The sequence below is a fragment of the Pseudophryne corroboree genome, chromosome 1 (genome assembly GCF_028390025.1).
Source record: "Pseudophryne corroboree isolate aPseCor3 chromosome 1, aPseCor3.hap2, whole genome shotgun sequence".
In the NCBI taxonomy this organism is placed as follows: Eukaryota; Metazoa; Chordata; class Amphibia; order Anura; family Myobatrachidae; genus Pseudophryne; species Pseudophryne corroboree.
The window spans coordinates 230,678,659-230,691,474 of NC_086444.1; the positions used below are offsets into that span (position 1 = coordinate 230,678,659).

Below are 12,816 nucleotides of genomic sequence, written 5' to 3' on the forward strand. Positions count from 1 at the left end.
CGGACTGAAGGACCTGACAACGATTACGGACATGTCGTCTACTGTCACTGCATATGATTCTCTCAACATTGATAGAATGGTGGAGGATTATATGAGTGACCGCATCCAAGTAGGCACGTCACACAGTCCGTACTTATACTGGCAGGAAAAAGAGGCAATTTGGAGGCCCTTGCACAAACTGGCTTTATTCTACCTAAGTTGCCCTCCCACAAGTGTGTACTCCGAAAGAGTGTTTAGTGCCGCCGCTCACCTTGTCAGCAATCGGCGTACGAGGTTACATCCAGAAAATGTGGAGAAGATGATGTTCATTAAAATGAATTATAATCAATTCCTCCGCGGAGACATTGACCAGCAGCAATTGCCTCCACAAAGTACACAGGGAGCTGAGATGGTGGATTCCAGTGGGGACGAATTGATAATCTGTGAGGAGGGGGATGTACACGGTGATATATCGGAGGGTGAAGATGAGGTGGACATCTTGCCTCTGTAGAGCCAGTTTGTGCAAGGAGAGATTAATTGCTTCTTTTTTGGGGGGGGTCCAAACCAACCCGTCATATCAGTCACAGTCGTGTGGCAGACCCTGTCACTGAAATGATGGGTTGGTTAAAGTGTGCATGTCCTGTTTTGTTTATACAACATAAGGGTGGGTGGGAGGGCCCAAGGATAATTCCATCTTGCACCTCTTTTTTCTTTTCTTTTTCTTTGCATCATGTGCTGATTGGGGAGGGTTTTTTGGAAGGGACATCCTGCGTGACACTGCAGTGCCACTCCTAGATGGGCCCGGTGTTTGTGTCGGCCACTAGGGTCGCTAATCTTACTCACACAGCTACCTCATTGCGCCTCTTTTTTTCTTTGCGTCATGTGCTGTTTGGGGAGGGTTTTTTGGAAGGGACATCCTGCGTGACACTGCAGTGCCACTCCTAGATGTGCCCGGTGTTTGTGTCGGCCACTAGGGTCGCTAATCTTACTCACACAGTCAGCTACCTCATTGCGCCTCTTTTTTTCTTTGCGTCATGTGCTGTTTGGGGAGGGTTTTTTGGAAGGGCCATCCTGCGTGACACTGCAGTGCCACTCCTAGATGGGCCCGGTGTTTGTGTCGGCCACTAGGGTCGCTTATCTTTCTCACACAGTCAGCTACCTCATTGCGCCTCTTTTTTTCTTTGCGTCATGTGCTGTTTGGGGAGGGTTTTTTGGAAGGGACATCCTGCGTGACACTGCAGTGCCACTCCTAGATGGGCCCGGTGTTTGTGTCGGCCACTAGGGTCGCTAATCTTACTCACACAGCTACCTCATTGCGCCTCTTTTTTTCTTTGCGTCATGTGCTGTTTGGGGAGGGTTTTTTGGAAGGGACATCCTGCGTGACACTGCAGTGCCACTCCTAGATGGGCCCGGTGTTTGTGTCGGCCACTAGGGTCGCTTATCTTACTCACACAGCGACCTCGGTGCAAATTTTAGGACTAAAAATAATATTGTGAGGTGTGATGTGTTCAGAATAGGCTGAAAATGAGTGTAAATTATGTTTTTTGAGGTTAATAATACTTTGGGATCAAAATTACCCCCAAATTCTATGATTTAAGCTGTTTTTTAGGTTTTTTTGAAAAAAACACCCGAATCCAAAACACACCCGAATCCGACAAAAATAATTCGGTGAGGTTTTGCCAAAACGCGTTCGAACCCAAAACACGGCCGCGGAACCGAACCCAAAACCAAAACACAAAACCCGAAAAATTTCAGGCGCTCATCTCTAGTCATGTGTTTTTATGAAAGATATTTTGCATGTGTAGTTTGGACTTGGTGTGTCTCTGAATTGTCCTGCAATAATGTTTTCCTTTTGGGCGTTTTTTAATTTAAAATTGTGACTATGTTTTATATTTTTGTGATCCATGTGCAATGTTTAAAAAACAGTGGTTGTCATGTTAGAGGCTGGAGTAGTGGAAAGTGGTTTGGAAACCACTTACATGTGTAATGTCATTATTAGATAATGTAAAATATTTAAACAAAATAACACTATTTCATTGATAATTTTTAGCTTGTATTTGTACCGTGACACCACACTGCAGTGTAATTTTTAAAATATTGCTACATTTTGGTTTGGCTCATATAGTGGTAATGTGTGTTTGGAGTGCCACATCACAGAGCAATTTATATATTGCATCTGTAATATTTTTCCTTTCAATACAAAATGAAGATGTGTGTGTTTTTGGTTGGTAATTTTTTTATTTTTACTTGTGGCCTATGTCAGTGTCCTGTACATGTTTTCCTGTGTTGATTTTGCCATAGTGCATATGTCTATTGGACAATGTTTATTGTTTTATGTTTTTTTTTTGTTTCCGGTCCTTATGGTTTTTTTTTTAAAAAAAAAAGAAGCATTTCTTAAAGAATAAATGTTTATAAGCATAATGGGTGGATGTATCCACAATAGCATGCATTTTTTATTTTTTTTATTTTATACAGTGTTTGAAATAAGCAGTACTACTCGTCGGCCAGTAACTCTTATGACATCTGATGATGATGACGCTGCGGAAGCAGGTAAAGTGTCCATTGTAGTATAGGGTATGTTTGTAAAGGAATGGCCATAACAAAATTGTACTTTCATTAAAAGGTCCATCAAAAGAAGTATGGAGCAGCAGAAGTGGCATTTCTGTAAGACATCACCACAAAAAACCTGTGGCCGAAAAGAAAGCAAGGTCGTATGTCCCGGGCCAACCACAGCAGGCTACCCCGCCACGAAGATTATCATCTGTATGTTCTGTCCCCCCACTCCAAATTTTGGACACACCTCCAAAACATCCTCCACACTCCCCTCATCTTGATTATGAGTATCAAACTGAAATAAATGTAAAAAATTTCAGAACGTAATCAAAAATGTTCATAACCGCATTAAGCCAAAACACATCAAAAACTTAGATACGTACTGCAGTAAGTAAAAGCTGAAATGGAATCCTAGCTAAATGGCCTTGTCCACATCCAGTAAAGGTATGTATGTCCACTTGAGCCATACAGTATGACATTGTGTGTAAGATGCTGCAACAAAAAAGCATGTTATTATAATTGAAAAAAGTAAGGTTGTTTTTCCAAATTTCACGTGTGTGTTTGAGGTAACATTGCAAAATACATATAAAAACATTACTATGTTTGTTTGATCAAAGCTATAAGGTAACACATTATGGATTCCAATGTGTTTTTATGGTGGAGTATGTGTGAGCTACAATTAACCTAAAGTGTTTGCTTTCACAATTAAGTAACCAGACACATTTTCCACAAACAGGCATATGTATGTATTTAAGTTATGAGTGATGGTGTTGCTAGGCAGAATAGTTGAAAGCAACAGTGAATGACATGTGTTCCATGTGTAGTGATTTGTTTACATTTCTCAAACATATGGATAGCTAACGGAGATTTTTTTTACATTTCAGCTTCTAGTCCTGGAAACAGCATCTCTCCGCAACAACAGCAACACAGTGACATGGAGGAGACAAACATCTTAGAAATGCAGACATTAAGGCAAGGAATGAGCCCCCCAGCACCTGTGAGTACACCACCACAGCAAAGCACACCACCACCCACAACACAGCCCAACAACACCAATAACACAAGGCCCTGATCAGGTGTTTTGGTCCATTTGGGCTAGACAGCAGGCCACTAATGAAGATTGCTTGCATAGGCAGACACAAATGTTTGCAAGCCTACCATCTCACCTCAGAAGAATATCAAGAAATCTGAGTAGACAAAATGAACAAACAACCAGAATAGGTAATACCATGGAACTCATGCGTACAGACATTACACAGGTCATGGGCAACTTACAACGCATAATGGAAGAACAGCACAGACTAATGGAAGAACAGCACAGACAACAGCAAAGTTATATGAACATTTTTCAAAACAATCAAAAGATTAATGAAAGTTTATTCCGAATTGTAGACAATCAAAATGCTGCTACACGTGAACTAAATGCCACCCTCACTAACCTGAATGAAACACTCAGATGCATGCACCAACAGCAAACAAGCAGCAGTTCTGGTACGACTACTCCAAATATCACGCCAGTTTCATCACCACCAAGACGCTCCACCAGAGCACGACAACATGACAGTGCTAAAGGCAAAGGGCAGGACAAGCGGCCACCAAAAAAAACGTGAAAATAATACAAGTTAGACATTTGTGATAAGTAACTCAAAATAGTTAGTAAGTGTATGTTTGGCAAAAAAATATATAACACTTAGCTCCTTGACAATTTTTACAACATCAGTAGTTATAAGTGGTACAAACGACAACATAAAATTTGTACGCACATTTATTCTTTACCATTTTTTTGGGGTATTGGAGGAGGAAAATGTTGATGGAGCCGCACATACATGTTAGCAGGAAGTAAACTGACCACTTGATTTTTTTCTAATCATTACTCTTTCTAGATTCCAATCATTCTCTTTTCCTGCAGACACAATAATTGGCAGCCAGGCAGAATGTCTTTAGCAGGAAGTAAACTGACCACTTGATTTTTTTCTAATCATTACTGTTTCTAGATTCCAATCATTCTCTTTTCCTGCAGACAATCCAAATTACAATGTTATTGTTAACTATTTTACCTTTCTTCTCTATACAACATTACAAGAAGAACACAATTGAGTTGCGTAAAAAGCTTTTAATATGTTGGCATTGAATTTTTAACAAAACATTGACAAAATGAATGTCAGTATTGTTGGGACATGTTCGTGTGTGTTAAAAATTAGTAAGAATGTTATTACACATGATGCAGAAACCAACAAATAAGAACTTTTTAACCAAAAAACAAAGAACGTGTATAATAATGTATATATGTGGCAAACTGTGTATTTACTTACACATCATCAAGTTTACTGCATCAAACATTAGGAAATAAATTATTCCTGATTACAGTAAGTTTGTGTGTCTTAAATATGATGGAGCATCACACATAGGGACACATGTATTCCTGAAGGCTAACATATTATATGTTGAGGAGTGTTTTTTGGGAACACAGGTTCTCAAACTCGGCCCTCAGGACCCCACACAGTGCATGTTTTGCAGGTCTACTCACAGAATCACAAGTGACATAATTAGCTCCACCTGTGAACCTTTTAACATATGTCTGTGAGTAATTCATACACCTGTGCTTCTACTGGGTTACGTGAAAAACATGCACTGTGTGTGGTCCTGAGGGCCGAGTTTGTGAACATGTGCATTAGGACGTTACACACAATGATAAAGTGAAATACTAAATGGATTATGTGGGCTTGTAATAAATTTGCACTGCAAGTTTACGATCACTTATCCAGACTTAATGCATGCCACTCATAATCTGTTGTTGACTTTAAAAATACACACAATACACATGCGACATTTGGTTTGCATAAAGCGAGGGTATGTTTGTATGTGTCAAGGAGGCAGACACATTCTGAGTAATGGTTTTGCCAAAAAAAATGGCAAAACATCTATTTATGATTACACAACAAATGAAATAAGCAAAGCAAACTTACCTTAGAAATAGCGAGTGATGAGCTCTTGCCTAACCTGCCTCCCTACATCTGTACTCCAAGTATCACCAGATGTCTCTAATTCCTCTGCTTGCTGGCTGCTTTCTTCCTCCTCCTCCTCCTCAACATGTGGCAGATGTTGTTGCAAACACATGTTATGAAGAAAGCAGCAGCAGAACACAATTTGAGTCACCTTGGAGGGACTATACAACAAAAGGCCACCAGACTTATCCAGACACCGAAACCTAGATTTCAGCACACCAAAACATCTTTCTATCACATTCCGCGTGGACTTATGTGCATGATTGTAATTGTGTTCAGCAGGGGTATCAGGTCGGGACAATGGAGTTAGAAGCCAAGAGAAACAGCCATATCCTCCATCACCTAAAAGACAGATATAGTAACGTGATTCATGTTAAGATACAGCAACACATAAGTAACACACTGTGGGGCAGATGTATTAACCTGTAGAAGGCATAAGGAAGTGATAAACCAGTGATATGTGCAAGGTAATAAAGGCAGCAGACAATCTGTTCCTAAATGTTCATTTACATATTGGAGCTGATTGGCTGGTGCCTTTATCACCTTGCACAGATCACTGGTTTCTCACTTCCTTATGCCTTCTACAGGTTAATACATCTGCACCTGTATTTGGACAAAGTATACGCAGGCCTACACATATCAAATTACATACCCAGCAGCCATCCATCTGGCATTTGTCCGTCCTCAAACTTATCAAAGAGGGATGACTGACTGAGGATGAAGGAGTCATGGCAGCCCCCAGGGTAACCAGCAACAACACTCATTATTTTGAGATTTGCATCACAAACCACCTGCACATTTGTGGAGTGTTCGAAATGGCGATTAGTATATATGTGCTGCCTGCCCCTAGGTGGTCTCAGCTGAATGTGTGTGCAATCTATGGCTCCAAGCACATTGGGCATGCCAGCCAGCTCATAGAAATCTACCCAGACGGCATGCCACTGAGACTCCTGAGTAGGGAAGCAGATTGAGGCCTCGATGTGGGGCTGCAAAACAGCCAACACCTGTGTGTATATTTTAAAGAACAATAAACATGAGATTTTAGGACAGAACTGGCACCAGAGAAATTAAAAAAAAACAAAAAACAGAAGAGGTAGTTAGGCATACATCACCTGTGTTAAGATTCTGGAAAATGAGGGCTGTGAGATTCCTATGACATCCCCAGACACAGCCTGAAAGCTGCCAGTAGCCATAAAGTGCAACACAGCCAGGAGTTTGTGCAGGCCTGAGACAGAGCGAGAGCGTACTGTCTCAGGGTCTAGGCCCAGTTTGACAAGGTCATACAGACGGAAAATGTTGTTACGATTTAGACGGAACATCTGTATGACCTTATCATCGGACAATGCGTTCAAGTTTAAATGCCCCCTAAAAAACGAGGCCTGCGCAGCCTCCGCGGAACCTGTACAACCTACTGACCATGTTGTTTCTTGGCCCTGGGTACTTACAGGCTGATGTCTGAGTCTGAGGAATCCCACAGCGCACAAAAGATCACTGGCCCACAGTCCTGCTGCCATTTCTGAGTGTAGGTGTATTGAAATGGGCCTAACATCCTTTTATAGGCATCCTAATTCAGGTGTGAGTGATTTTTTACTGGCAACACATGTAAACACGCCTGAAAAAAGCAGGTCTATTTTTCTGCCGCTTTTTTTAACGAATCGCAAAAAAATTAAACGGCCGCATTTGAGCACTCAGAGACTAACACCCAAATACGAATGAATAGTGAATACCCGTGTTGTATGAAATAACAGCCGCGTTTGACCGATGGTCTATTCATTTGTATTTCTGAACATTGGCATTCAAACCATTACGAATAGTCCAAACACTGCCGAGATTTGTGCTTAGTGAATTCACAGATTGGGACTTAGAAAAAAAAACACAAAACGGACAAACTCGGATTTTTAGTAAATACTGGCCATTGTCTTTAAGACAAGTCGGCTAAATACAATCTTTACACTGACGTGTCTATAGTGCAGTCCTCGTGATCTGCTTATAAGTAGCTAAAAGCAACATACATTTCAGGAGCTTATTAGAAACAAAGATGATTACTGTAGCTGCGACCATTAGGGTAAGATTATTTCCTATATACAGGTGTCTTTGTGATGTAATTGATGACTAGAACTCACATTCATCTCCATAGCAATAAAATGTGAAATATGTCAAATTCTGTCACGATTATGAAAATCTAATAAATATTCCTTTAGTAGCTAACCTTCTCATGTTGGATCAGTTTCTATTTTTCCTCAGTAATTTTTCCCGATAAGCATGCTTATCGCAATATTTTGTTTTCGGTCTTATGTAACAAGCTGTTAATCAGATTCTTATCTCATTTTTTTGGGAGATACAAATCTGTTTTTCTCTTATCACAAAAAGCATTCCAGACCCATTGGAGTGTATTTAATACGATATAAATCATATGTATCAAATAATCCAGGCAGATATTTTTTGGAAAATGTTATATATATTAAACTGTATTTGGCGCTCTACAAAACTTCAAACGGGCTCTCAAGGAACACTTCTTCACCAAACCCAGCCGTCTCTCATACTCAGCCCTCTGTGGCCCATGCTCACTTTCTACCCCATTTGTGTCACCACTGTCTGTGTGCCCCTCCCCTTTAGAAGGGTCCTCTTCCCTCATGTGCCTTTACATCTCTTACTCTATCTTCTTTTCAATACTTCCATTGATGGCACCAAACCCCTGGTTTTCTGCCGCCCTGATACTTATTTCAGTGCTGCTTACTGCTGCAGCTATGTTTATATATCCTGTACTTGTCCTATATTATATGGAATTGTAAGTCATTGGTTTCTTGTTTTACTTATTTGTAATTGGTCGCTGTGGATCCCATCTGGTGCCATTAAAATAAAGGGTAGTAATAATAATAACTGTAGCTGTAGAAGGCATTAAATGCCCTTGATGTAGTTTCATCTAATTATTCTGTATTTTTTTTTAAAATCAATTGTCTGTTATATATGGCCCTTTTTTTTTTAGCTGTGTTAACATATATTTTTTTACATTTTTCTTTATTTTTTTAAAGACCCCTGCAGTGTCATGAGACAGACCCACGACTACGACATCAACCTCACCTGGCACTGCTCCGAGGCTGAATATGGTGTCTCAGTGATTCCTGCAGTGTCTTTCACGTTCAAGAGCACAGTACAAAAATGCGATACAAATCTTTCAAATTATCGCATTTTACAATCGCACAAAAAAGGCTAACATCGCATACACTATAAATATCGTATTTGATGGCTATATATACAGCCACAGTATAACTGATGGTCATTCAAATGTGGTTGGCGGTCCAATCACTGCTGCTTCCATGGAAGCAGCAGTTATAGCGCTGTATGGTGATGCCGCAGGAAGAGTCTATTACAAGCAGACACCTCCAGCTGCTGTAGTGATCTGACCTGTGTCCTATGATGCAGCATTGGATCATTCACACACCATCGGGGGGTTTGCGGCACCCATGGGGACGCTCAAGCTGCCTATCACAGAGGCTGAGATGCCGATGTGCGTTCCCATTGGTCGTTGGTTGTTTCTTCTGCTCTTTTGAACATGCATGAAGATTTGTATGTATAGTTAACGACAGCATACATCAGGATGTGGCCACTCTTTTGTAAGATTGCACAGTGTGTATGCAGTTGCACTATATTGTTTGTCCGGAGGGTCAAGGGAGTTCACGAAAAATTGTTGACGACATTGCATCTCTTGCAAGTCATCTAATGTGTACCCAGCTTTAGTGTGATTTATAATCAGAGGTGTTACTTACCTCCTGGACACCCGGTGCAGCGACGAAAAAGGGGTGGGGCTTCACATGTGGCATCCTTTTTCTGTCACTTGGGGTCTGAAAAGAGACTGATCTTTGCAGGAAGGGGGCGGAGTTTCAACAGAGGGGCAGGGCTTTGCGTTCCGATACCCGTTTTTCGTCACTTGGTGGGTTTGGGAGGTGCAGACTCTTTCCCGGAGAGTGCTGTACCTGCAGTGCTGGCTCTTACACCGTGACAGGAGTTGAGTGCTGCACATACTGTAACAGTGACACCCGTGAACAGGCCACACACCCCGCGTGACGCCACTGTTAATACCATCCACAAGACAAGAGGCTCTTGGCCTAGGTCCTAACGATTATGTAAGTAATGAATGGCCCTCCTGGGTTCCCCAAGTGTACGCATTGAGTTACCCACATGTTTGGTTACTAAAAGCAGGCTTTATTTATATACAAATGATAAGTATTTTTTTTCTTTGTTTTATATTAATTTGTATTATTAAATATAATTATATATATGCAACACTATTACGAAAAATGTATTAAACAACTGTGAGGATCTGATGGGTTACTAAGAAAGGAAAATCAGTTAATTGAATCTACCCCAAATGTTGTACTGTACTAGAATTCGTAATAAAAGACTTATTGCAGATTTTTACTAATATACAGTAGGATAAGAAAAAGAACACAGCTTTAACCTGTTAGAGCTTGCATGTTTATTGAACAAATTCTACTAAAATAGTTAAAATACATTGGGTACTTGAAATGCATCATTAAAGATCACATTATTACAAAAGCTTGCCTTTTATCAATACACAACTGCAACCATACATATATGCCACAACTGCTTAATACTGATTAAATTGCTCTACTATATACAGCACATTTGATATCTTCTACTCATACAATATGACACCCAAAACAAAAAAAATAGATTACAAGATAAAGAAAAACAAAGGCTAAGCATGCATCTAGATAGTAACAGTCAATAGGCTAAAACAGTTCAGAGCATAGTCTGTCTTGTGAAGGAAGAGCTAAAGACAGGGTTATATATAAAAAGTTAAATAATAATAAAAGTGGCCTTCCAGATCGTATCTAACACAACAGCATTTCAGAAGTAGATTCTTTATTTTGTCACCGAGAGCAAGAACAAAAGTGTATAAAAAAAAATAAAAATAAAAAGTATATATTTGTGAGTACTAGGACAAAAAGAGTGGGGTGGGAAGGGGGAATATGCAAAATTATTAGCTGCCTCAATCCTAAATGTGATACCTGCCACAGATCCCAGGACATTTAAAAACATGCCCTTTTCTTTTATGCGCACATTCTAAAAAGATGGAAAAAAAAATAATAGTGAAAGATTTCTACAAGGTGTGTGCATTTTTATTGCTATATCACTTAAATATACGGACAGGGGCTTAAAGATTAAAGATTTATGAAAATTACATTTTTGTGATTGCTCCCACTAGAATTGCTTGTTGGTATAACTACTCAGAAGTGCATTAAAAGAAAAAAGAAAAAAAAACCCCTTCTAACTTGGCCTGTTCCTAGTTACCCTATACGACTTAATTAAAAAGCCACACTGAAAAAAAAAAAAAATCAATCTTGCCTAAAGAACAACAATCAGGAAAATGTACCAACACCTTCTTAAAAAATGAAAATAAAATAAAAAAATAAAATAAAATAAAAAATCCCCAACAGAGCTAACTTGCCAAGGAGCATGTTTAAAAGTCCAAAATAGCACCATTCATCAGTGTCTCAAATCCTGTGGCAGCTTCTCTGTCACTTACCACAAGGAAACAATGTGTTTCAACAACTATTTCTATACATTAAAAAGTGTACATGGATAAAATATAGAGCTATACAGACAATGGATGAAAATAAAGTAAACATGTATGCTACATCTAGATGAAAAGAATACATAATATAAGGGGAACTCTTAGCCTCTGAGAGTATAGTTTATTTTGAAATTGCATCTGTCACATACACATCGTGGAAGCAGCCATTTTCTGTGTGAAACAGTATTCACAAGATGACTGCCTATTTGTTCACTAGTAACTAATGATATCACTGACGATCAAAATACCTGATGAGTGATGACACCAATTCCTAGTGAACAAATAAGCCACTTTCACATGAATAATGTTTCCATGCACAAACTGGCTGGTGCTACGTGTGTAAGCAATAGTACTGAATTAGAAAGGCTTTATGTTACCGGTTTATTGTCAACACTGGTGCTTGAGAATAGGAAGACGTTGTTGTGGTAGAAACAGGCCACAAGGCCCACCTGTACTGTATGTAAACATGGATTCACAGTGTGAAGAGATTCACCTGATCTAGACTGTATAAACTGAGTTATGGTACAACTTTGACAGTGACCATTCTCTTAAGCAAGGCTCAGAGTCCCATATATTCTTACACTTGATGATTTACACAGGAACAATTCCCAATATATAACATCATGAGCGTATCAACAACCATAAACCAAATGTACTACACATGGAAGAGATATGATTAAAAAAGGAAGAGGTAATTAATTTCAGTGAAATGAAGACCGCAGCCATTTTCTGGAGTCAGGGATCTTTTTGCCTTATTGTCCTCTTTGTGGTTGACCCCTCTGGGCAGATGGAGAGATTCCTGGTACAGAAAAGAACAGAGACTTTAAACTAGTAAACAACACAGCAGAAATTATGATGTCTTAGTAGAAAGTCAAGGATTAAACATTATATGGATTAATATAAATTGTGTTACAAGACATAGAAGCATTTTAGCAAAATGAGGTCTCCTGTATGTCCTGGTTTTTCAGGACCAGTTCCCTCTTTTTCTAGGAGAATCTATATTCATAGGAAATACGTAATAGGCACTCATAACTGTGGCCTGAGCTAGTACTTAACAGGAAATATTGAGTTTATGGCATGACCAATATACACATTCCATAGGAGTCAGACTTTTATTTTAAAATTTATTGTAAATTTAAGGACAGATCTACATAATCACACATAATATATACACTAGTTATGATGCTATTTTCTGCCAACTCACATCCGGCTGAAACACAGAGCCATATGACATGTACTACTGACTGTGCAATAAGGATTACAGTAAAACAGTGCTCCTCATGGACATGGTGTCATGGTGTTCAACCCTGGAAGCACAATACTTCCTAGTAAACTAGTCACAGCTGCTAAACTATTTTGTAAAGTGCAACAGTAACATTCACAAGATGCAGCCACTAATAACTATGGACTTCGCTGAGGCATGAGGCAAAAAGTCTATGCTCTGATGCATCTATAGGTACTGTAAGATATGTAGTAGATGATGTAGAAACTGGCGTACACTGCAATAGCAACAAGGACACAGCCACGCATCACTGCAGCATTTCCACTTTTTTTTAAATCAAAAACGTAATGACTTGGCGGCGTTCATTACTATGACATTATGTCAAAACACAGAAAAGACATCCACAAACTCAGGGCTACATACAGTATGAGCAAAATGTTGTACCCAGTGGAGGCTGG

The 12,816-nt window shown here is 39.5% G+C and overlaps 1 protein-coding gene across 1 annotated transcript in view; it reads right to left on the minus strand.

The window, feature by feature from the left end:
* Positions 1–9,999: 9,999 nt before the first annotated feature.
* LOC135062237 (neuronal regeneration-related protein-like) overlaps positions 10,000–12,816 on the minus strand; it is a 45,024-nt gene continuing 42,207 nt past the window's right edge. Inside the window, exon 4 of the mRNA XM_063964120.1 lies at positions 10,000–11,935. Within this exon, the coding sequence (XP_063820190.1) occupies positions 11,813–11,935 (123 nt within the window). The 3' untranslated portion in view covers positions 10,000–11,812. The remainder of the gene's footprint in view (positions 11,936–12,816) is intronic.